Source organism: Schistocerca gregaria, chromosome X (genome assembly GCF_023897955.1).
Source record: "Schistocerca gregaria isolate iqSchGreg1 chromosome X, iqSchGreg1.2, whole genome shotgun sequence".
NCBI lineage: Eukaryota > Metazoa > Arthropoda > Insecta > Orthoptera > Acrididae > Schistocerca > Schistocerca gregaria.
In genome coordinates this window covers 606,730,631-606,758,100 of record NC_064931.1, presented here as the reverse complement: position 1 = coordinate 606,758,100, position 27,470 = coordinate 606,730,631, and the positions used below count along the sequence as shown (strand labels likewise).

General features: G+C 44.0%; 1 protein-coding gene across 1 annotated transcript in view; it reads right to left on the bottom strand.

Annotated features, from left to right (window-relative positions):
• LOC126297748 (neurofilament heavy polypeptide-like) overlaps positions 1–27,470 on the bottom strand; it is a 372,495-nt gene that overhangs the window by 272,642 nt on the left and 72,383 nt on the right. Inside the window, exon 2 of the mRNA XM_049988912.1 lies at positions 16,992–18,146. Coding sequence (XP_049844869.1) covers positions 16,992–18,081 — 1,090 coding nt within the window. The 5' untranslated portion in view covers positions 18,082–18,146. The remainder of the gene's footprint in view (positions 1–16,991; positions 18,147–27,470) is intronic.

Below are 27,470 nucleotides of genomic sequence, written 5' to 3'. Positions count from 1 at the left end.
AGCTCTTGTTTTTTACAGTATAGAGATTTGATTTCGTATTTTAGCCACATTTTTGGCGCAGCATACATCGCTTTTTGGGCGGTGCGTGAACTGTTTTTTAATCTTTACATTGATATATTTAGGCACAAGATCGTTACATTTGCATATGTTGTTGAATTTTATGTGTTGCGTGGTTTTTGGATGTTCAGATGATGTCTTCTGAATTTCTGGTAAAGGCTACATGGGTATGCCTGACATGGCGTGAATTTGTTTGTGTGTCCATCATGGCTCGATTATATTGTATAGATTTCTTATTACATACCGTGTATTAATTAACATGGTTTTGGAAGTGTAGTACTATTTAGGAATACAGCTTTTCTCCTCAGATCCACTATAGCAGTAACTTCTGTAACGAAAACATTTTTTCTTCATTCTTTAAGTTATTCAGAACGCAACGGCGTCTGCGGTAAAAAAATTTCCTGTCGCAATTTCACCGACAGTCTGTTGTGGCAATGCCTTGTGTGAGATGCATGACTGACAGATATGACAGTATTGAGGATTGCGTGAAGCAACACAATGTGGTTTGCGTGCCGTGTCTTGCTTCTTCCTGTTTACGTCGTGTTTAGATTTGTCTGTTTCAGCCGTGCGGCAACGGTAACCATGTAACGACTGTCGCTCGAATGTAGTACAGGAACGCCGCACGCAGTGCCTGCTGATGGTTTCACTTCAACTGCACGCACAGCTGCCTGGTCTTCAGAAGAAGTTCTCAGTCACAAGCATGTTTTCGTTCATTAGTATCAGGCAGAGTGTTTTCATAGCGTGGGAAGACATTCAACTGAAAATTTGAGCAACCATTGGAAGGAATTGTAATAAGGAATGACTGGTATCACAAAAAGGAAATTATTAACTCCAAAGGCGAAAAGTTAATAGTGTGGATGTCAACGGTGAATACAAACAAGTCGTAAGCAGAGAGTTCAATTGGATGACGTCTTCTGCGAGAAATTGTGATACTCATTATTAGAACGTGTATATTTTTTCAATAAATGTTACTTTCGAAATATGTCAAAATATTGTGAACTTCTGAAGCTTCAAAATGGTCTCGACATGATGGAAGCCTAAGTTTTAATATCTTACGTCGCATGATGTGAATAAAATATTTCTTAATCAGTCGCTTTAACTATGGTTCAAAATCAAATGGCTCTGAGCACTATGGGACTTAACTGCTGTGGTCATCACTCCCCTAGAACTTAGAACTACTGATACCTAACTAACCGAAGGACATCACAAACACCCATTCCCGGGGCAGGATTCGAACCTGCGACCGCAGCGGTCGCGCGGTTCCAGACTGTAGCGCCTAGAACCGCTCGGCCACCCCGGCCGGCCTAACTATGTTGCTACCAGTTTTTTAGTGGAACGTGATGTACTCATCCACGTAAGGGTAGCTGAGGAGTAAGATGAGTGAAAATTACGGGAGTTGGACAAACATGAGGTAACACCGCAAGAAATGTATGCTTGAACATAAATGCGTATGCTAGCGTAATCTACAAGTTCTATTATTGTACTTGACCACGAATGGGATCTGTAAAATAGGTTGCAAGTGTCAGCCGTAGTCAGAACAGTGTTCTATGTCATTGTGAATGTATTATGTCGGAGCTAAGTGGATTTTATCTTGGACAAATTGTTGGTGTTCGTATGGCGGGAGCTTCCACTGTATCGAAGAGTTACACCTCATACAAAGAAAGGGGAGAAACGTCACCTGCTAAGTCACAATGAGGACGAAAGTGTGTGTTGAGTGATCGTAACAGATGGTCATTGAATAGGACTGTGACGAAAAATACGAGGACGATAGCTGCAAAAGTCACTGCAAAACGGAATGTCACTCTCTCGAATCCTGTCACCACCAAAACAAAACGAAGGAAGCTCCATTAGGAGAGAATATTAGGGAGAGCTGAAAATCCAAAACCAATCATCAGTGACGCGAAGGCCCGTAGTACAAAAACGTAGTGCCAAAGCCATAAAACCCGGGCTGTAGAGAAGTGGAAGAAAGTTATTTGGTCCGTTGTGTCTCGTTGCACACTGTTTCCAACTTCTGGCCAAGTTTGTGTCCCAAGAGTGAAACACGGCGAGGGTTTCATTTGGGAAGCCATATCGTGGTATTCCATAGGCCCCGTGGTTACTGTGGTATTCCATAGGCCACGTGGTTACTCTGCAAGGTCTCATTAGTGTCAAGCACAATATGACCATTTTGGCTGATCAGGTCCATCCCATGGTGCGATGTTTGTTCCACAATGGTGTTGCCGTGTTCCGAGATGACAGAGCCCCTGTTTACCCAGTTCGCATCCTCCAGGAATGGTTTTGTGAGCACTAGGATGAATTTTCGCATCTCCCCTGGCGACCACGGTCACCAGAGCCCAATAGAATTTTGGGGTGACGGGTGATTAGGAATTTCACGCCACTACCCCTCTCCACTTACTCAGCGACTTGTTGATGTCGTGGGCCACTGATGATTACCACAGCTTGTAAGAGAGATAGACGCTCCATAGTTCTGCAGGTAATTCGGCAATTCAGTTCCAGACAACAACTGACAGACAAGGGTGCGTGATCTCTACGTACGTCCATCAGCATTTCTTGAACTTGCCACAATTTTGCTGGAAGAATGGTATAAGATTCCCTTGAAAATCATACATGGCCTGTATTTATCCATTCAGAAACGACTTTAAGCTGTTTTGAATGCCAAAGCCTTTCTGTACTAAGATCCAGTCGTACTATTGGCAGAAAATGGCACAACTGTTCGCTGCCGATTTTGTCATAGATATGTCTGGCTACTCGTTAAGAAATCGTCCTTCTAATGTCCTAGCCTCCGAAATGATCAGTATAAGCAACGACAGAACAGAGTGTTGCACTGCCGGTTGTCAAGAGATGTGCGGGTTTTGGAAGAAGATTGAAATGGCACCCTTTTTCCAACAAAAAGTGAGTAAATTAACTGCTGGAAAGGGATTATAAATATCCCTCGGATCAGTAGTCAGCATAAGTTTCCCCCACGTCTCATAATGAGTCATGCGGGCAACTATCTTGTCGAAACTCACTGTTTCAGTCTCATCTTACGAGATATTGAATTCGAGGCATCTGCCTGCTAGAATCCTTTTTCATCACAGTGGAGGCGGCGGCGGATCGTTGTATGAAATCTGCGACATACGAAAATCAATCAGGAACCATTATGATCGAAGACCGCTCAACTGCTTCCCAAAACCTACAGATCATGGTTCGTGTTACTGTAAAGGAGCACATACCTCACTCGACGGCGCCTGGAATGCGCAGAATAAGAAGAATATCACTCAATCGTAGATGGCCTTGTACAAGCAAACCCATGTCTATAGAGCGTTCTTCAAACCATCCTGACACAATTCGGCAGTGATGGGGTAGTGCGTGTCTTGCTGAAAGTACAGATGACTGTGTATTGTGCAACCAAACAACGGATGCGCATGATGGAGCAGTAGGTTCCTGTATCGTCTGCCGGCGAAAGATGGTGACAGAAATGTCATAGATCCCATTACATCCCAAGTCCTGTTGGCTAATGTGATTGTATTTCCCTACGTTGTTTCCGGCACAGTCCTTGCCATTGGCTTACAGGAACGTACATAGCGACAAATCATCGCAGCCAACTTTTTTCGACGCATGGAGCATCTAGTGGCGATAGCCCTGCACCCACGCTTATTTCTCTCCAATTGATGTGCGATGACCATAAATAACACCTGTGGTGCTGTATATCCTGTACTCCACAGCGAGGTGGTGCTTCTGGATGGTTTGACTGGTGACTAGTTGTTGTTTCTGGAACTGAACTGCTGAGTTGCATGCTGCGCTGTGATGTGTCCACCCCTGTTACAAGCCACGGTAGTCAAGTGGCCCATATCATTAACATGCGGCTGACTATGGCAGATGACTGTAGCGGGACCCTCTTCCATAGCCGAGGTCACTAATACACGCATGTGTAGTGTGATTCAACTCGGAAGTACGCCGGAATCGACAAGGGGGGAGAGGTAGTGGCGTGCCTCTCCACACTGATTTATGAGGCGAGGGCACGTGACTCTGTTGGTGACGATTAGTCCATCAAATGGGGACGTTAATCTTGGTGGCTCCTTTGGTGCTATTCGACAGGAGGAGGCTGTGTGTCAGCACTAAGTTTCACCTTCTCTCTTCTCGCATCATCGTAATATAGCACAAACATAACATTACATTCTAGACACATTCATTTCAGCCACGCTATGCAAATACACATACAACATAACTCTGACATATTGGTAAGGAAAGGAGCTCATTTGTGTGGAGAAAGAACACCCTTTCCGATAAGCAGCTGAACCCATCCCATGGAATTTCTCAGCGGTGTCTCGGGAATACAACCTGTGTCTGAAAAGTTCAGTGAATGGTCTCAGAAAATAAAGTAAACAAGAGCAACAAACAAAATACCTATACTGGGCTACAAAGTAATCACCATTAACTACAAAACACTTATGGCATCAGTAGTAAAGTTGACAGAAAACGCTTCTTGTGGAATTGCTTGAAGCACCAAGGCTATGCATTTCTAGATGTCTGCATTTCGCAGGACAATGGTTCAAATACGCGTCCGGCCACCCATATTAAAATTTTCCGTGATATCCCTAAGTCGCGCCAGGCAAATGCGGGGATGGTTCCTTTCAAAGGACACGGCCGATTTCCTTCCGCATCCTTGCCAAAATCCAAGTTTGTGCCCCATCTCTAATGACCTCGCCGGTTGCTGTGACCGAGCAGTTCTAGGCGCTTCAGTCTGGAACCGCTCTGCTGCTACGGTCGCAGGTTCGAATCCTGCCTCAGGTATGGATGTGTGTGGTGTCCTTAGGTTAGTTAGTTAGGTTTAAATAGTTCTAAGTCTAGGGGACTGATGGCCTCAGATATTAAGTCCCATAGTGCTTAGAGCCATTTGAACCATTCTAATGACATCGATGTTGACGGAACGTTAAACTCAATCTTTCTTCCTTCCTTCCTGATTCTACTAGCGCCATCTAGAGACCAAGTTGGCTGAAAAGATTAAGACGATGTCGATTACCTTTTCGACTGCAAGGATTTGAGCCATCATGAATTTCTGCCTGAGGCAGGCGAGGAAGACAATGAACCCTATGTCACTGTCTGTCGCTTGATCTCCAGATCATATGGTAGCAACAGATCTTATCTTTTGTAATAATGGTGATTTCTAACAACGCTTGGCCATCATGCTTCGAGCGATTTCTCAAGAAGTGTTTGCTGACAGTTTCCGAAAGCTTCAAACCTGATGTCGGAAGAGTATTGTAGCTAATAGTGATTGCTTTTAAGGCCAGTAAAGATATTTTGTTTGTAACTCTTCTTTCCTTTGTTTTCTGAGACCATTCACCGAACTTTTGAAACGGACCTTGTAGAATGTTTCTCATGTCAGATACACTCAAACCGGCTGTGGCCAAATACGCCTAATATTCTTTATGCAACTCGAATGAAAAAGCATAGCAACTTTTTAAATATTCCATATATCACCTTCTATCCCGTAAATTGTTTAAATATTATATACCCTGAAATCGATTTCCCGCTAAATGGCTAATCAAGTGAGTCTTTTTCCCGTCAGCTTCCAGGTGGGATAGGTGAGGGGGAGGGCTGCGTGTTTCCCAGAGGGGGATAGGTTAATTAATTGATTGAGTAAATTAATTAGTCAATAAGACTGATATCAAAACTGTGCTCGTATCGGCGAGGGGAGTTCCTGGAGGGGTGCAGGAGAAGGAGAGTGGGGGGAGGACGAATGACAGCGGGACAGGTGTTTTCTTGGAAAACAACTTAACCGAGCAACAGATTAAGGACCTATCAAAAGGATAGTTTGTCCCCAGGAGGTCATAATCCACTTAGCAGAACAGTAGGTTAAGGGCCTGTCAATCAAAAGAGAACAATATGTTTGCCCTTGAATGTCTAATTGCACCTGAATGTAGGCAACTGGCACTATCAAAGCGCACTTGCGCTGTCTTTGTCCCACTACTATGCACCTTGTCCATCTTCCAGTCTGCTGTCATGTCGACAAGTACACAGTTTGACGACATTCCAGTCAGATGAAAAGTCAAAATAAAACATTGGCCTTGTCATCACGTGCGCTTTTATTGCAACGTAGCAGTTCTCTCTTATTCAATTGATCATTAGGTCGTTTGAATGAAAGCAAATCTGACTCGATTCTGCCTGCACGCTAGACACATTCCTAACCAGGAAGAGGGAACAATCAAATTCCATCAACACAGAGACTCATATGGAAGCCATTAACTCTGCAACAAGCCGACCACTTACTCGGGGTAGTGCCACTACCCTGAGATGGTAAATCGAGGGCTGTGTAGCTGTACACTCTTTGCTCCAGGGATCACGAATAAACCGAATGGAATAACCTGTGGTTTCTGCTGATGTGATTGGATTGAGCATTCTTGGAAGCCATTGAAACCTCCTGTGTGCCTTTGCAGGAACCCTGGATGACCTCTGAAGTGCCACAAGAGTGCGATAGGCTGGAGTAGCAAAGTCATGAAGACCTTGTGGGCAGCTTGCCAAGTGGTATTCAAAAGCATTACACATCTCTCGGGGTGAAACAACACGGTACTCACTGTGAACCAGTAGCAAATTTTGATTTCATAGATATACACTTTTGAACAGACTGCCTTTATTGTGGTTGTTATTTTGTTTTTATTCGAAGTTTGATTTTCAGTTTAGTAAGGGTTATTCTTACATTGTGTAATTGTTTTGAATCTAAACCCGCACGCTTGCACAGCTACGTATATGATGAAAAATTTCTTTTGAAAAGTTTACATTAGCATATTAATCCTATAATACATACGATCTGTAGTGTTTACTACAAATAAATACAAATGTACGATCGAAAATAACAATGGATTCGAACCTCAGGTACTGAAGATAAATAGGCGGCGTCAGCAGAGACAGCCATGAAAAAAACCTATTATGCTTTTAGTTGTCTTCCTAGGATGGTAATGATATCTCATGATGGTTACTACTTGGAATAATCTGACAAATGACAATTTCCATATGATGATTTGAGTCTCAGGTTACTTAAATTGAACGACATAATTCCTATAACTTTATTTGTGAAAATAGGGCACAAAAGTGTTGTGATGCATTAATGTTTTTTACTAATCAAGGTGAATCACCATAAATTGTAGCAAATTACCAGTTATCAGACTTACTTAAATGAGTGTATCGTTAATATCAGTTTCCTCGAAAATTATCGTTATTATACTGAATAAACATTACTCAGACCAGTAAACAACGATGTTACTGCGGTAAGCCTTTAAACAAGAAATATTGGTGAAGCTATGGAATTTAGGAAGTCAAGTGGTAATTTTAAACTGCAGTGATCAGACTGAAAGACTATATTGTTTCAATACAGGAAATTTCAGCAACATGTACAGCTTTCTTCATTGTCCAATACGTACATTTAATCAAAGAAAAGACGCTGGAGGATGGTGCCACAAATCCTCGTTCTGCTATCCAGATTTAGATTTTCCGTAGTATCCCTACATCACTTACGGCAAATGCCGGGATGATTCTCTTGAAAGAATACTGCCGATTTGCTTCCCTGTTGTCCTCCAATCCGAAGTTTTGACCCATCTTTAATCATTTCGCCGTCGACATATGAAAAAAACACGAAGCTTCTTTCCTTTCTTTAGAGAAAATTGATTATCAAATCGCAGGAATGAAATAGCTATGAATCCATACGTCTACACAGTTTTAACCAAACAAAAGTGGGCACTAGGAATAAGCGTTTAGTAGTTCAGCATGAATGTACAGGGTAAGTCAAAAAGGACTTTAGAAAAATATAGAAATTTATTGAGATAACTTACAGAATTGGTAGATCTGTCAGTTTGTAGCTAACAACCTCCAGTTTGATTCACATAATGCATTAGTATCCCATTCCACCACCAGGAGCGCCAGCGATGTGCATAGTTAAAATGGTTTCATGAAACGAACTCTGCAATAACTGTTCGGCATAAATTTTGCATCGAATACGTTGAAGAACTTCCAAGCACGCTTATAATTTAGTCGACCTGAAAAACCAAATCTACGCTGCCGTTGCACAAGTTACGCCCGATTTGCTGCAACGAATGTTGGAAGAAATTGACTACCGGTGGACTGTTTGCCACATCACAAATGGCATTCACATCGAAGCAAAATAACACTTGGCACTTTTATGTGAGACTTGAGGTTGTTTGCTAAAAAATAACAAATATACTGATTCCGTAAGTTATCTCAATAAATTTCTCTATCATTCCAAAGTTGTTAATTTGCTTTTGACTCACCCTGTAATTTCAGTTTACATTTTGCCGTTAAATACAGTAGCTGTCATACAAAACATGAATACCTCTAACATTTCACAAACGGTCCGAAACAATGTTTTTAATATGTGATGGTTCACACAAGCGAATGTTTTTCTGTATAATGAATGTTGTTGTTGTTATGGTCTTGAGTCAGAAGACTAGTTTGATGCAGCTATCTCCATGCTAGTCTAATCTGTGCAAGCCTCTTCATCGCTACATCCATTTCAACATCCCTGCTGTATTTGACCCTATTTCATCTTTATATTTCACACTTCCTTCCATAACCAAACTGACAATTCCTTGATGTTTCATGATGCGTCCTATCAACTGATTCCTTCTCTTAGTCAAGTTGGGCCACAAATTTCTTTTTTTCCACATTTGATACAGTAACCCTTCATCTGTCATTCGGTCTACCCATCTTAAGTTCAGTATTCTCCTACGGCACGACATTACGAAAGCTTCTTCTCTCTTCTTATCTGAAGTGCTTATTGCCCACGTTTCACTTCTGTACAAGGCTACACTTCATACAAACCATTAGAAAAAACTTCCCAACACTTAAATTTGGATTAGATGCCAACATATTTCTCTTTTTCAGAAATGCTTTTCTTGCTATTGCCATGCTGCACCTTGTATTCTGTCCGCTTCAGCCAGTATCAATTATTTTGCTGTCTAAATGGAAAAACTCATCTACTACTTTTAACGTATCATTTACTAATCTAATTCCCTCAGTATGGCTTGATGTAATTCATCTAAATTCTATTGCAATTGTTTTACTTTTCTTGATATTCATCTTTCAATACAAAACCATTCTATTTGACTGCTCCACTACATCCTGTTCTGACAGAATTACATCATCATTGGCAAACCACAAAGTTTTTCTTTCTTCCCCCAGAACTTTGATTCCTCTTCGAAATTTTTCCTTTGTTTCCTTCACAGGTTACTCAGTGCACAGACTGAATAGCATCGGTGGTAGGATACGACCCTGTCTCACTCCTCTACTACAACTTCCTTTTAACGTCTTTTGAAATTTACAAATGCAATGTGGTTATTGGTAAGTTGTAAATAACCTTCCGCTCCCGTTTTTTATCGCTGCTACATTGAAAATATTAAAGAGTACAGACCACACAGCATTTCAAGAAAGCTCTATCTAAATCTAGAAATGCTGTAAACGTACTATTGCTGTCCTCAGATCGCATGGGGAGGGATCGGGACTGAATAGAGGATGTGTAAGGGCTTCCCAGCGAAACTCCTACAGTCTAGTCGAAATTAGCTTGGAAACATCCTCCATACAGTTCCGATCTCTCCCCATGCGCATCCCATATTTTTGGAGCCCTGAGGAAAAACATTAGTGGTCGTCGATTTGCTCCGGACGAAAGGTGCAAGCCTGGGTACAATTATGGTTCCGTAGGCTACTGAAAACATTTTTTGATGAAGGCGTTCACCATCTTGTCTCACAGAGGGATAAATGTATTAACAGTTATGGCAATTACTTTTGAAATAATAAAGAGTGGGATAAATGTATTAACAGTTATGGCAATTACTTTTGAAATAATAAACAGTTTACTTACTTGTTTTCTAATAACTTTATCTTGGAACTCATCCATTTGGGCCGTGATCGCATGGAAAAACAACAATATCGGAATTGTGAGTCCGTCTTGATGCAAAACACCTTGTAATTTGTTTACTTATTTATTCGCCGAAACTAGTTTTGGGAATAAATAAATAAGCAAATAACGAGGTGTTTTGCATCAAGGCGGACCCACAATTCCGATATTGCTGTTTTGACTCGTTTTCCATTGTTAAAAGCCATTCAAGAGACAAGAGGGCACAAAATATTTTTTTATTCAAGACAATCGGTTTCATCAGTCTTAGCTGTCATCTTCAGCTCTCAAACATTTTTTATAGTAAAACATGTTCATTTTACCCTGAACCTCATGCACAAGATGTCAAATCCATAAAACTCAGCACATTTATCCACTTGACATCTTGCGCATGAGGTTCAGCGTAAAACGAACATGTTTTACAACAACAAAAGTTTAAGGCTTTAAGATGACAACTAAAACAATTGAAACCGGTTGTCTTGAATAAAAAATATTTTGTGTGAGCTTGGCTTTTCGTTTTTAACAATTAAAACAGATCGTCCTTCAATGCTCTGATAATGAGAAAATTCGATCTACTTGTTTTCCATATGTCTCGTTTTCATTTGACTGCCCCTTATACCAGAGCAAAATCGTGTGTTTCCCAGCTACTTTTTTTTGTTGAGAATTTCCGTTACAAACGCTGATAAGTACTGCATCATTGTATTATTGTCTTCCTAGTTTCAGAAGCTCTACAACAATAAAATATAATTCTATTTAAACAACTTTATAGCTATGTACGAATGCATGCTCTCACGGCGATGTCCATTAATAAAATATTCTCAGGTTTCAAGCAATATCAAGTTCTTAACTGCTCACGAGCTTTCAAACAGAGATCTCCTCTGCCATTGTCAAGTGGTTGGCTGTCGTCTGAATGCCGCTGCCATGCTTATATAGCACGCCGCCGCCAGTAACGTCACTGGTGCCTAGTAACTTGCCAAATATGGCAATGTTTTGGTGGCGTGACCGCCGCACCAGCTTCAGCTCCCGAATTACAGGATGCTAGGCCGTACTGAGCTGCAGCAACCGTGTTTATTGGTGGTGTTGTCCGATTTTTGATTGCTCTTGCTTCATGTACGTATTACGTTATTCCAGAAGTCTTTGGTCCGCTTAATAACAGAAGTGTCATCGAACGTATTTCTCGGCTTGAAACCCGAGGATATTTTATTAGTGCATATCGCCACGAGAGTATGCATTCTTACATAACGTACCTCTACTGGGAGGAGACGTGGCGCAGCATCAGATGCCTGAGGAAGGTGCACTTTGAGGAGCTAGCCTTCCTACTACGCTTCTGTGATGAGAAGACGATCCCACGATTTGCCATCATAAACCATCACATCGACACTATAGTAACCAGAAGAATATTTCGCCGTGCCAGTTTCGTCCCGCTGCGGGTGTCACAGGCGGTGGCGCGGCTGTATAAGCATGGCAATGGCATTCAGACGACAGTCAACTACTTGACAATAGCAGAGGAGACCTCTGTCGAACTCTCATTGTCTGTTAACCACTTGACGCTGTTTGGAACCCAAGAATATTGTATTGAAGGTAATAGCTGCCTGGACATACATATAAATGATAAATTGCATATATTAGCACTATCTTAAACTGTTTGCTTTTCCGAACCATTTCTTGACGAAATCTTCGTATAGGTATATTCTACAGTTTCGACACATTAGGTCTGTGTGCGTTCCATGGGACACCCCATATATGCACTGCTGGACATTCAAACTGCAACACCAGGCAGGGTAGCGAACACTGAAAGTTACTGCAACTTCCTGGCAGATTAAAACTATGTCCCGGACCGTGACTCGAACTCGGGACCTATGCCTTTCGCGGGAAAGTGCTCTACCAACTGAGTTACCCAAGCACGACTCACGTCCCGTCCTCACAGCTTTACTTCCGCACTTACCTCGTCTCCTACCTTCCAAACTTTACAGAAGCTCTCCTGCGAACCATGCAGGACTAGCGCTCCTGAAAGAAATGATACTGCGGAGACATGGCTTAGCCACAGCCTAGGGGATGTTTCCAGAATGAGATTTCCGCTCTGCAGCGAAGTGTGCGCTGATATGAAACTTCCTGGCAGGTTAAAACTGTGTGCCGGACCGAGACTCGAACTCGGGACCTTTGCCTTCCCCTTTGCCTACGCGGGCAAGCTGTGAGGACGGGACGGGAGTCGTGCTTGGGTAGCTCAGTCGGTAGAGCACTTGACCGCGAAAGGCAAAGGTCCCGAGTTCGAGTCTCGGTCCGGGAAACAGTTTCAATCTGCCAGGAAGTTTCATATCAGCGCACACTCCGCTGCAGAGTGAAAATCTCATTCTGGTGTTGTGCTCATGTGGTTCTGAGGCGATTAGATTAGGAAACTTGACACTAAATGTAGTAGATGACTTTTGCTATTCGGGCAGCAAGATAACTGATGACGGCTGAAGTAGGGGGGATATAAAATGTAAACCGGCAAAGAAAAGAAAAGCCATTCTGAAGAAGACCAGTTTGTTAAAATCTAATATAGATTTAAGTCTTTTCTGAAAGTATTTGTCTAGAGTGTAGCCATCTTTGGAAGAGAAACATGGACTAAACAGTTTAGACAAGAAGAGAATAGAGGCCTCTGAAATGTGGTCTTACACAAAAATGCGAAAGATTACAAGGGTAGATCGCGGAACTAATGAGGAGGTACGGAATAGATTTGGGGAGACAAGAAATTTGTGACACAACTTAACTAAAAGGAGGTGTCAGTTGATGGGACATCAAGAGATCACCAATCAGTGATTGGGGGGAGGGGGGAAGGTAAAAATCGTAGGGGGAGATCACGCGACAGATAAGCAGATTCAGAATAATGTAGGGTGTAGTTATTTGCAGTTGAAAAGGTTTACACAGTGTAGAGTAGCACGGAGAGCTGCATAGGTGATTTGGGAATACACACCACGCGAAATTTTGTACACAGCGCTTTCACCTCTGGAAATAACAATAGCTCTAACCTGGCAGGTCATCGAGTCGAACTGAGCTTAGACGACAGATATGGCTAAACCATTCCATGCTACCTCACTGTAGGCCAGAATTTATCAGTCGTAACGGCTGGCTAGTGGGAAATGCCAGTCTCTGAGAAAACCATGACCAGAGGTTTTCAGTCAGCGAAAGATCGGCAGAAGGTGCTGGACAAGGCAACAGTCGAACATTTTCTGTATCGAGGTAGGAAGAGGGGCAACATACTGTCTCGGGATACCTTGCTGAAACACAACTTCACACAGACCTCAAAGATATGACACACTCGTCGACCTTAAGAAATCAGAGGTGTCGCGCCCTCTGTGTGAACCAGAGGTAAGAGCGTTATGTACCCAATGGCACACGACACCATCAGGGCAATTGCTGGGTCCGTATGACGATGATGAATGCATTTCGGTATTGTTCGTTCTGCTCGGAGCCTCCACACACTGATGTCCCTCGTGATGCTGTACTCAGGACCACGACTTGTCTGAAAAGATGACGTGGTGGCACTCCTGTGGCCAGTTCTGTCGTTGGTAATATCACAATTGGCGCACCCCTCTCTGCTGCCGCGTTAAGGGCAGTAGCAACAATGGTCGGTGTGCAGGCAGTCCGGGATGTTCCAGATCTCGTCGCTCTCTATGTACGAATACTTGTCTTGCTGCGAACATGCTCATTTCTTCATTCAAGGTACGTAACGTGACCCTGTGATCCTGCACTGTCGAGTAATTAATACACCTGTTCCCTTATGTGTTAGTCGCTTGGGGCCATTGGGATCCTGCTGAACTCATCGACTCCATATTCACACGACAGTAATGGGATTCCAAATAATGTGAACAGCAATATCGCAGAAGGGTATACCAGAGCCTCAATAGGGTACGATTCTGCCACTGTCGAATAACAACACCAGCTGGTGGACGTTTCTCTTTTCGTTACACAAGGCATAACACGATCTTCCCAAGAACGACCAACACTGAAAGGCGATTTCTGACTGAGAAACACATTGCGTAATCTGTCCTTACATACCGAATGTAGATAATGTTACGTCTACCTACTTCGTGCGACTTCACTGACATGTTAATTGCGCATCCAAGCATGTCGTACGCTTCATGTCAATAACTTTTCTTGCATGCTGCCTTCATTGTACTACAATTTTATTGCGCAGAAATATATTTGTCCGCCTTGAATTACGAAGACGCTTTTGAACACTACAATCATATATTGCAACAGCACTGCAACAGCACGCGTAGAAATAATAGACGCCAACCTGAAATGGGTGCATGTCACAGAGTTCGTGTTCGTGTACCAAATAAATATTACGAGTTTAGTGCGTTGCGCTTACTCAGTCACCGACATAAAGGTAGTACTAGACGTCCAAGGGCTCTGTCAACACCATTTTCTTTGGACATCGCAGATTTACGTCGGGAATGATTTCAAAACATCGTTCAACACTGCAGTAGGTCTCTGTAAAATTGCATGAGCTCTGTAACGTTTTTTGACATTAATACTGTTTTTATAGCTTGCATGCTACTGACTTCACTAAGGGGACGTCGATGCGCGATACACTTTTTCCCGTCTTGTTAGTACAATAGCGACTTAATGCTCGGGTGAAGAAGCTGAACCGGCGATACTTACCTGCGGCAAAACGTAATCAAAACCTCGACTGCGCGACAGCAATGCTTCTACTATTTATACACAATACGTGACACGAAACACGTTTGACATCGGGCGAGCGAGCGATCGAGGGAGACACCTACCAGAAACCACGTGACCTGCCAACTTACAACTGGCGCCAAGCTTAACTTCTATTTTCGATGTGCGAGTTAAAATACACACCAAGTTTCTGTTTTCATTAGCGTAAAAATGTAAACTGGCGGGCCCTGTGGTATCGACCGACCACCATTGGATTCAGTATGGAGGGGCTTGGGGTCAGCATGCCGCTCTCCGGGACGTTATCAGTTTTCGGGACCTGGAGCCGCTACCACTCAGTTGGCATCACGAGGCTGAGTGCATTCCGTTTCCCTCCTCCCAACAAGGAAAACTCCCTAGGAATACCGGGAATCAAACCTGGGTCCTTCTTATGGCGATCAGCCACTCTGACCACTCAGCTACGGAGACGGAACTTCCATTCTTTCAGCAGTTATTTATTGTTCGGCCTATTCAACCTTTACGAGGTATAGTCTCTTTAATCTAAAGTTAACAAATACGATTTCAATCGGTGTTTCATGTCCCTGTCTTCTGCATCCTCTGCCAGAGCCTGCGACATTCTTCAGTTCCTTATCCCAGCGGCCGGGTGGTCTGCCTTGGAATCTGCGTCTTTCTCTGGGACTCCACTCCAGTACTGTCTTTGCCTATTATCCGTCATTTCGATGTGCGTTATATCTTTTCGATTTTGGTGTCTTTATCGTTTCCACAACACCCCGAACTCCTTTCATTGTTCTTATTTCTTCACTTCTTTTCTGACCTTTCTTAGTGAGAACTTTCTGTAACTCTCTGAAATGTTTTGTTTTGAAAAAATCGTTTCGAATCCAAGTCTCACAGCTCTCTCTCAGTACGGAAAGAAAATGCTGTTCAAAAAAACAACCTTTTTTAAAAATTTGTTGGCGTATTAGATTTAAAAATGGATGCGTTTCTCCCATAAGCCCTTCAATCCAGTTTCATTCGGCGGAAAAAATCAGATTTTGAATCCTCTTGGATATAATTTAACGGTCCCAGATAAACACATTCGTTAACATTATTTAGACAGTTGTTGTTCAATAATATTTGATTTTGGACAGATTTACCTTGAGGCACACTTTCTCGCAACTATCTTATAAATCGTTTATGTAATATCTACGATACCTCGATGGCTTCAGTCAGTGTAGGAAATCATATGAGGAAATTTTCTGTTGGGTGAGGAGTAAGGCAGGATGACCATATACCCCAGAGACTACGAGGGCTTGTTGAAAAGTAGTGCCTACAAATTATTTATGTGAAAACTCTTAAAGCTGTTAACATTCTAAGATCATTCTACATCATTCTCACTATAGTCACACTAGCGACCGATACATTTCTCCCAAATAGAGACCAAGTTGTTGACAACGTCATTGCAGAATGTTTCACTTTTTTGATGGACCCACATCCTCACCTGTGCTTACTGCGCTTCATCGTTATCAAAGTGTAGTCCTCGAAGTTGCTGTTTAGGTTCTGAAAAGGGATGAAAATCGGATGGGACCAAGTTGAGACTGTATGGAGGGTGACCGCTGGCAGTGAACTCAAGGCTTCCGTTTGTTGCAGATATCGCGGTGCTCGTTTGCAATTGGCATTGTCATTCTGAAGGAGAGAGTGCCCCACTTGCGGACGAACGCTACGAATTCGAAACTCGATTATAGCACGCTGTTTCTCACGTGCTGATGTAGTTACGTTGCACGCCGCCATATTACACGCTATAATTCAGAGCCTTCTAGCGGCAGAGGTCTGAAAATATGTAGACATGAAGAATAAAGTTGTAGAATGTTAATAAAGTTCGTTTTATATAAAAAGCTTTACTGGTTTTCGAGTAAAAATTTGGAGGTATTATTTTTCAGCCCGCCCTCGTATTTATGGCAGTCATCGAGTTGGCTATATCCAAAATTATTTGGAAAGAAAGGTGAATTAGAACAAACTAACTTATGAATTGCAGGCGTGTAGAAAATAGTCTTAAAAAGGAAGGAAGATTAGTGTTTAAGTCCCATCGCCATCGAGGTCATTAGAGATGGAGCACAAGCTTAAATTGTATTCAAGGATGGAGAAGGGAATCGGCCGTGCCCTTCGACAGGAACCATCCCGGCATTTGCCTGGAGCGAGTTAGAGAAATCACGGAAAACGTAAATCTGAATGGCCGTATGAGGATCTGAACTGTCGTCGTCCCGAATCCGAGTCCAGTGTGCTAATCACTGCGTTACTTCGTTCGACGATACAGTCTTATGAAATGAGGTGAAGTTTTTGGAACGCCTTGTACAACAACAACGAATATCGCATAATGGCAGAGATATTAGGATAATCTGTGAGGCCGTACACTTACCTTTCGGGAATTTTCCGAAGCGAAAGGGCGGCGGTGGCGGCGCATGCTGTGGGTCGGCCGGCGTCTCTGTGGGCGGCTCCTCGCCGTCTTTGTACGGCTTGGCGTTGTCCAGCGTCTTCAGGCCGACGCACAGGTCCGCCACAGCCTCCAGAATGGTTGCGCCGTTCTCGGCTTCCTCTGACTGGGCAGACTCCTCTAGCTTCGCGGCAGCCGCCGTCTCGAGCTTGCGTGGTAACGGTTTCGGTGGGCACACAGCAACGGGTGCCGGGGTAGCAGCGGCATCTGCAGCACACTTCGCCTCCTCGTCGACAGTCGCAGTCTGGTTATCGCACAGACTTCCTTCGTGTGCTCCGGCAGGTTCCCTCGGGGCACCAGCCGCCTCCAGTTCATGTTGGGGCTTCATATCCCACGACCCGTCATCGGAAATCTCGATCAGAGGCTCCGAAGCACTCGGGGTAGGAGTCTCCGTGACAACCGGCTGCACGTTCTCGTTGGCACTAACTCCCGAATTTTCACTTCCCCCGCCACTCTCGCCTTCTGGTGAGATCGATTTAGGTGTCGAATTTGTATCAGAAATTTTCACTTCTCCCGCGCTCACATCGGAAAGTATCACTTCCGTCACCTTATCACCAGTATTCTTCACTTCGCTTATACTCACATCAGGTTGCTTCACTTCTTCCACGCTAGTGTAAGAATTTTTCACTTCTGCCTTCGTCTCGAGAGAATCATTCACTTGCGCACTATTCATTTCGGAACTCTCCACTTCCACCATAACAGCTTCGGAACTGCTCACATCTGTTGTACTGATCTCTGGAATTTGCACTTCTGCCTTGCTGGTTTCCGAACTTCTGACTTCTGCCACCTCGGCGTCAGAGTTCTTCGCTTCTGCGACGTTCTCGTGTGAGTTCTTCTCTCCTGTCGTATTCGCAATGGAATTTACTTGCTCGCCTTCTTCGAAGGTAATTAAGGCGGTGGTTGCCTCTCCGTTCTGTGGCTCGCACTTGTCTGTATCAGCCTCGCCAGTGGGGGTATCACCACTTTTGGGGGCCGACAGGGCCTCTTCTGTCACTTTAGCGTCCTTGTTCAACATGCTTACAGTCTGTCGTATTCACTTATACTCTCCCAGCGAAAAGGTCGGGCGCTTCTCAAGTTTGTCTGCAACAGAAATTCATTTTGCATGATTAGAGTCAGTGCATACAAAATAGTATCTTTACAGGGTATAAAAGGGTAATATCGTCAGAAAGAAACTACACTGTGTTGATGAATGTGAGGTACAAGCATGTCATTCACATACACCTGCTTCAATCGGAAATCAAGGAAAGCCCCTTAATAATAAGCTATAGTTATGCCTCGAAATTACAATTTCATGTTATGAAATGTGCTGTCCTGTGACAGGTTGTGGATTTTTTTTATTTAACTCAGAACTGTGTATTTCTCTGTCTTTATTCTGTGAGCAGCTGTCTTATCTGTTTGGAATTTATCACATTCTACACAGGAAAGTGTCTCTTTTACAACATCTTTAGCCGTTGTTTCACCTGCCCCTGCCAGTTATTTATTTCTTCTCAGTTGCCAAACTGTAAGTTCAGTATGTAAGCTTCTCTCCCCCCCCCCCCCCCTCTCTCTCTCTCTCTCTCTCTCACACACACACACACACACACACACACACACACTTTCCTATCCTAATCACCACCTGTCAAAATTCAATCTGTACGCCTGAATGATCGAAGCAATAAATATAATAATAATAATAATGGTAATAAGATGCGACTGACTTACGATGCCCATTGTTGTAAATTTCAAATACACCTGTTTCTACTGAAATATCATGGGCGCAGCTTCGTTATCATAATTGATGTGAACATTCATAATAATATAGGGGAGAGGTCTGTACTTGGAAGATAGCGTACCTACGAACACAAGTTGTTTTCTTGACCGATGTTTTAGTCTGGTGGGTCATTTTAGAATCACATGAAGGAATGCTCAATAGAAACCTCTGCCGCTTTTCAACAACAAAAAAAGTTCAAATGTGTGTGAAATCTTATGGGACTTCACTGCTAAGGTCATCAGTCCCTAAGCTTACACACTAAGTAACCTAAATTATCCTAAAGACAAACACACACACCCATGCCCGAGGGAGGACTCGAACCTCCGTCGGGACCAGCCGCACAGTGCATGACTGCAGCACCCTACACCGCTCGGCTAATCCCGTTCCTCCGATTTTTCTAAGTTGTTGTGAGACATGACGTTGTGTTTCGTGCATTGTTTGTAAATTCACTGCTGGGGTGGGGGGGGGGGGGGGGAGGGGGGAATTAGTACATCCTTTTAGAGGCTTTCAATTCACTCGAGATTTATTGTTGCAATAGTGCGTATGGAGTATATGAAATGATTATATTTACAGATCAATAGCACAGGCGCTTCTGAGGTTCCAGATATCAACACATATTCGTACGTGGTATATCCTCCACGGGCGGCAATGCAGGACTGTGGCATACAGTCGATTGTACAGATGGCGAATACTATCTTGGGATAAGTTACGCCACGCCTGCTCGACCTGTTCATTGAGTTCTGTAAGAGTTGTTGGTTGAGGAGTTCACGAGTCACTTCTGGTCCCATCATATCCCACACGTGCCCGATTGGAGATAAGTCCGAAGATCGTGCTGGCCAGGGAAGTTGCTGCACGTCTTGCAGAGCATGTTGAGTTTCACAGGCAGTGTGTGGGCAAGCATTATCATGCTGGAGCAACGGATCACATTTCTTTTGCAAGAACGGCAGAACAACGGATTTAACAACATTTTCCACGTACCGAGCGCTGGTTACCTTCTTCTCCAGACATACCACGATGAACGAGAGCTGTAGCTCATCGAACTCTACGACACAGTGTTCATCATGTTCACGTCGTACAAGCGAACGACCATCACTTGTGTGCAGGCAGAATATGCTTGGAAGACCACGACGCTTGTGGCTTAGCGCCGTATACCGATCCTGCCTTGGTGGCGGTTAAGAGGGAGATGTGTCTCAGAACTAGATAGAGAGAGATGGTGACGCGAGACTGAACGTGCACGTAGTCTATGTATCAGCCGATAGAGGGCACTATTGGATAGGGGACCGTGATTTAGTTTCGATTGTGCCCACTAGAGTGCACTAAAGTAGAAGAATGTTTTTCGTCAACTGTTCTGGTATTTTAATAAAGTGTTATTTTGTCTTTTTGTGTATGTAAAGTGTTATAAGTGTATTTTAGCAATATGAATTATGTGTGAGTGTGGTTTAAGATTAATATGAAGATAATTATTTAATGAGTTATGTAGTGGGATTTAGTGTGGGAACATTTCGAAGAAGTTGTAAGGTGTCAGGCAAATCCAACACCTTCCATGAAAACCCTGACATGATAAGCAAATCCAGTAGTATGTCACATAGCTCCGAATAAATCGTGACATTAAATTAACCAAAGTAATACGAGTAACGAGTGAGCAAATGGAATACCACAAACTAACACAAGAATGCCTAAATGCATGTCGTACCTTCCCACCATGAGACTGACGCAGTTCCGAGGGGAGAAACGAGAACAGAAGCCGAGAGCAGAACCGTGTTAAGCTAGAATGCCCTACGATAAGGGACGGACTGGACACCCACGCCGCCAGCCTACCTGTAAGGCTACCACCCGCACGTTTTAGCGTGAGACTTTTTCGCGTCTCTATTACGTCAAGGACCACCCCCCCAGCCCATTTTAAAAGCTAGAGCCCTCCAGAAAAACAATATACACTCCTGGAAATTGAAATAAGAACACCGTGAATTCATTGTCCCAGGAAGGGGAAACTTTATTGACACATTACTGGGGTCAGATATATCACATGATCACACTGTCAGAACCACAGGCACATAGACACAGGCAAAAGAGCATGCACAATGTCGGCACTAGTACAATGTATATCCACCTTTCGCAGCAATGCAGGCTGCTATTCTCCCATGGAGACGATCGTAGAGATGCTGGATGTAGTCCTGTGGAATGGCTTGCCATGCCATTTCCACCTGGCGCCTCAGTTGGACCAGCGTTCGTGCTGGACGTGCAGACAGCGTGAGACGACGCTTCAACCAGTCCCAAACATGCTCAATGGGGGACAGATCCGGAGATCTTGCTGGCCAGGGTAGTTGACTTTTACCTTCTAGAGCACGTTGGGTGGCACGGGATACATGCGGACGTGCATTGTCCTGTTGGAACAGCAAGTTCCATTGCCGGTCTAGGAATGGTAGAACGATGGGTTCGATGACGGTTTGGATGTACCGTGCACTATTCAGTGTCCCCTCGACGATCACCAGAGGTGTACGGCCAGTTTAGGAGATTGCTCCCGACACCACGATGTCGGGTGTTGGCCCTGTGTGCCTCAGTCGTATGCAGTTCTGATTGTGGCGCTCACCTGCACGGCGCAAAACACGCATACGACCATCATTGGCACCAAGGCAGAAGCGACTCTCATCGCTGAAGACGACACGTCTCCATTCGTCCCTCCATTCACGCCTGTTGCGACACCACTGGAGGCGGGCTGCACGATGTTGGGGCGTGAGTGGAAGACGGCCTAACGGTGAGCGGGACCGTAGCCCAGCTTAATGGAGACGGTTGCGAATGGTCCTCGCCGATACCTCAGGAGCAACAGTGTCCCTAATTTGCTGGGAAGTGGCGGTGCGTAGGATCCTACGGTCTTGGCGTGCATCCGTGCGTCGCTGCGGTCCGGTCCCAGGTCGACGGGCACGTGCACCTTCCGCCGACCACTGGCGACAACATCGATGTACTGTGGAGACCTCACGCCCCACGTGTTGAGCAATTCGGCGGTACGTCCACCCGGCCTCCCGCATGCCCACTATACGCCCTCGCTCAAAGTCCGTCAACTGCACATACGGTTCAAGTCCACGCTGTCGCGGCATGCTACCAGTGTTAAAGACTGCGATGGAGCTCCGTATGCCACGGCAAACTGGCTGACAGCGACGGCGGCGGTGCACAAATGCTGCGCAGCTTGCGCCATTCGACGGCCAACACCGCGGTTCCTGGTGTGTCCGCTGTGCCGTGCGTGTGATCATTGCTTGTACAGCCCTCTCGCAGTGTCTGGTGCAGATATGGTGGGTTTGACACACCGGTGTCAATGTGTTCTTTTTTCCATTTCCAGGAGTGTAGATCTTACGATAACACAAAAAGGGCCACTACCACCCGCAAGTTTTAGCGTGAGCCTTTTCGCGTGTATTTTACATTAGAACCACTCCCAAGCCCATGTTAAAAGATAGAGCCCTCCAGAAGAACAGTATAGATCTTACGATAACGCTAAAAGGACCACACCAGCTGCAGGTCTTAGCGTGAGACTTTTTAGCGTCTCTGTTACGCTGCAAACTTTAAAAAACATTGCCCCGCCACGAAAAGTATAACGTTTCTCATCGGATAGATAGAATTTTTTTAGCTGAGCTTAAGGTTAACATTGAGACCCTGATTGGTCAGATGAAAACACAGCCAGATAGTTTTTTTGTAAACCAACTTCGGTAAATGTAGCAAGGAGAAGTTAGGTGAGAGTTGCTTCCGAGATGGCGAGGTGAGCGGAACTGTGCTGCCCGCTGCTGCCCTGACGCTGCCTAAACACCGACAAGGTAATGAACGCACGCGATGCCGCATTTTTGAGCGCATAAGGCTTCACTCAGAACTGCAGAAGTCTCGTCTGTTACACCCCCTTTTTTGCGTAATACTAGTGTCGATCATTAATTAAAACTCATGGTGTTCACATTTGCCACTTGAAGAACAGATCTGAAACGCGATGATTTTTCTTTTATATAGTTATTGAGAAGCCACATCAGCCACTGTAAGTTACGACAAGTTAGATAAGTAATTAAAGATAATTGAGGGTCACTGTAGACCATTTTGATAGTTTTCTCTTTTGTGATACTTAAATTAAACCTAGATTGTAGATGTGATATGGCATAGGTCATCCTTCGATCGATTGTAGAACTTGGAAACCCATTCAGGGAATATTCGTTCACATTTTTGTTGAACGCAGTTGGTTTTTACCATCCTGTATTAAAACATCTCCTTTTATCAATAGTGCAATTTATATACAATGTTTTGTGAGTAGAATAAAATTTCCAATGGTAAACTTCACTGCTTTTTCGACGTTATTTTACCAGCTAACTAAAAATAGGAAAGCCTTTAACCCCTTCTACTAAATTTAGTTAGCATTAAGATTCTTTTACAGGGAGTGCAGTGGAGCTGACGCTGAAATCATTAAGTATTTGGTTATATCATCGCTAGTCTCACTGAACTCTTCTGAATTCTACATGTCATGTGTGGTCTGGCGTCTCCTTACCAGCAACAGGTCCCAGGTTCAAACTAATTAATTCCCTAAAAAACACGCTCAGAGCGTCGTTGCGCGAAAGTGGTAGGGAGACACGATATAGAACAAACGGACACCACCATGAATGTTTAGAAAGTATGGATGTGGACAAAGGGGATTTTTGTAGAATATATTTGTAAAGAAAGTTTATGGTAAATGGAAAGTTAATTCAGGTATAAATAACAATAGTAACTAACTTTATGCATAAACTAAACTTCAGCATATTAGATAATAACGTCGGTAAAAAGTGGAGTCGTTAGGTTTACTATTTTGCGATTGGTTATTGATGAAAAGCGCGGACTGACGCGGAAGAATGTTGTTTTGCTATTGGCTGTTGAGTAAACTGACCAATGGTAAAGTAATATTCTTCGCGCGCCTTTCTCTGCTGGTAGCGAAGACTTTGAGTATTCTAGAGAGGAGTCGGAGCCTAGCCATGAAACATTTCGGACGTGTGTAGTAGTAGCTCCGATGGAAAAGATAAGTTGCCGGATCTAGCAGTGTTTCATACATCAAAAGTGTCGTAAAGTGACGGCATAATTATTCCGATGGGTGTGTAGAAATTTCGGAGTTTTTAAGTGATTTTTGCGACGAGAAAAGACATAAATTCGGTGTGGCGTATTGAGCAGGTCGGTGGCTAAAAACTGTGACTGCATTAGTTACCGACAGACTTAATATTTGTCGAGCATTCTCAATCAAAAACAATCCGTATTTTTGTAACTATTTCGTTTTCGGGAAATGCAACACCATAAACTTGCTACCGTGAGTGAAAGGGATTGTGAGTGACTGTGTTAAGACTAGCACGGGCTTGGCAGTGATACTTGTTCACCTACGTTTCAGAATATATTAATTAAGGACAAAATTTGCAACCTTTCATTTCGTGTGAAAACTTTCTCCCGAAACGTAGATTAGTGACTTTAATTGCAGCCTGATTCACGTCGAAGTACAGTAGGTTTCGCTCGGCTTCCCTACTGATGATCTGCTGAGACAATGTTCACAGGTAGGTGCAGGTTCGCCGTAAAGGGAAGGAAGGAACCGCGCCTCCGCACGCTCCATTCCATCTTCCAAGTGATCCTCTGACGGCACCAGCCGAGCCGTGCACGTCAATGCTGTGGTGTGAGTGGAAGGCGGGCTAGAGGCGTGCGTGCCCGCAGTCCCACTGCTAATAACCGGTTCGCAACAGTTTGTGTTGACTCGTCTGGGCTCACGAGCCCTCTCATCTGTGATGTGGTTGCTGTACGAACTGCCACTGCCTTCCTTAAAATACGACTGTCCTGGCCGGTGTCTGTGCTGCCTGGACGTCCAGAACCTCGCCTACGGATGTGAGAATGTTTACATGATCTCTGATACCAGCGTCGTTGCACAGCTGACGCAGCACGTCCTACTTGTGTGGCAATACTCCGAAAGGACCACCCCGCCACGCTGAATGCCGCAATTTGACCCCTTTCAGATTCGCTCAAGTGCAGTAGGAGGGACGAGTTTGTCTCTCTGGCATGGTTGCCTGTTTGCTTCACACGTTTGCACCGCACTGAGCCTTCTGGCTGTGAACATTCCCTATTAAAGGGTAGACACAGATGGCACTCTCGTATCTATATCAGTATGTCACTATCCCCCAGGTGGCATATTCCGTCATCGGATCAAAACCGACGTCGCCTTTCCAGGCGCACTAACTTTTTTCCGGCCGTATATTTTTAAAACTAGTTACATAACGTGTGGACAGCTAAGCCATACTTCATTGGTCGTGCACCATCTTGTACCTTGGACTCGAATAAGGACTTCTACCATGGAAAAGTTGATATTAGTAAATTAACTGAGTTTCTTTAATGTCATAGGCAACGGCCTTGCCGCAGTGGATACACCGGTTCCCGTGAGATCACCGAAGTTAAGGGCTGTCGGGCGTGGCCGGCACTTGGATGGGTGATCATCCAGGCCGCCATGCGCTGTTGCCATTTTTCGGTTCAAAATGGTTCAAATGGCTCTGAGCACTATGGGACTTAACATCTGTGGTCATAAGTCCTCTAGAACTTAGAACTACTTAAACCTAACTAACCTAAGGACATCACACACATCCATGCCCGAGGCAGGATTCGAACCTGCGACCGCAGCAGTCGCGCGGTTCCTGACTGAGCGCCTAGAACCGCTAGACCACCGCGGCCGGCGCCATTTTTCGGGTTGCACTCAGCCTCGTGATGTCAATTGAGGAGCTACTCGACCGATTAGTAGCGGCTCCGGTCAAAGAAAACCATCATAACGACCGGGAGAGCGGTGTGCTGACCACACGCCCCTCCTATCCATATCCTCAACTGAGGATGACACGGCGGTCGGATGGCCCGATGGGCCACTTGTGGCCTGAAGACGGAGTGCTTTAATGCCTTAACAGTTTTCCCTGTTTTGAAAATGGCAATTTGTGTTATCTGTCAATATCTTCTTTTTCAAAATGTTTTTAGCCTGTAACTGGTTTTTGAAAAGTCTTCATCTTCATTTGATTTCGCTTACTAATTATTTTTGTTTAGCAGAGTAATATATATCGCAAAGACTATTAACTACATTATTAACAATATTTTCTTTACTGCAACAGTTTTAAATATGACTAAAGTATTTGTTCCTAGGTAAATTACCATGTTTTACCTTGGAACAGTCTTTCACATTTGGAAAACCTTACTTCTCTGGAGTGAGATTTGTAATTCCAGAAATAGACTGCAGCACACATAAATTGAATGATACCATTTCAGAATAGAATAATAAAATATATTAAACTTCTATTAGAGGTCTGACTAGAGGTGAAGTCTGAAAAGTGTTCCGAGGGACAACACTTTCCTCTACACATAAAAATTTACTGAGCCTATTAAAATAACCTGTTCTTACAAGGCACCCGAGTGCACACAAATTTCTAAACTACTTATTTTACCCAGATTTCCAATTCAAGTACGGCGTGTGTGAGAAGTGACACTGGTGCCTCCAAACTAACTTGTGACAAACGCCAAACGTAGAGTAGTCATCGCAAGCAATAAAAAGTTACCCATCTCGTTGTATAGCTAAAGAGACATAACATAATATCTCTTTCATAAGGAAAATCTATGTGAAATATTCCATCATTTTTCGGGAGTGCATCCGGGATGTTATGAACTCTTGAACAGAGATTTTGCCTGACAGCCTTTCAGCCGTTCTCAATGTGAGTCGCTTGTCAGACTTTAAAGCACTTTACACTGTAAAGAAAACGCGTATGCGTCAAAAATAACACTGTTGGTAACAAGAACGTCAGTCATATGCAAAACTTTACGTCTCTAAGAGTAAAAGAAAGCAAGCGCAGAGTCAGCGAATCCAAAGTACTCACCAAGTATTTGGTTGATTGTTATAATGGAATCCAAAGCAGTGAAGACCTACAACAATATTCCCTTTATCGCTTGGAAAACGCCAGACCAACCAAAAGTAGAGCATGACAAAAGAGATGTAAACTCTACAGCCTGTCCCGTAAGTGGGGAAGATTTCTTCCAAAATAAATCAGATGTGTTCTACCTTCCACCGGCTCTTCTGGGATATATGAAGGATAATCTGCTTTTACTTAAGGCGGGGAAATACAAAATTCCTTGTGATTGTGGTTAACGGTACATAGGACAAACAATACGCACTGTAAAAGAACATTGCACTGAACACCAGTTATACACTCGCCTACTTGGAAATTTGTGTTAAGTTCGTATGGGACCAAACTGCTGAGCCGCGCGCGATTAGCCGAGCGGTCTGGGGCGCTGCAATCATGGTCTGTGCAGCTGGGCCCGGCGGAGGTTTGAGTCCTCCCGCGGGCATGGGTGTGTGTGTTTGTCCTTAGGATAATTTACGTTAACTAGTGTGTAAGCTTAGGGACTGATGGCCTTAGCAGTTAAGTCCCATAAGATTTCACACGCATTTGAACAACAAACTGCTGAGGTCATCGGTCCCTAGGCTTACACACTACTTAATCTAACTTAAACTAACTTCGCCAAGGACAACACACACCCACACCCGAGGGAAGACTCGAACCTCCGACGGGGGAAGCCGCGCGGACCGTCGCAACATACCCAAGACCGCGCGGCTACTCGCCTACTACAGCCCAATAAATCTGTAGTGGCTTCAACGTCCGCCC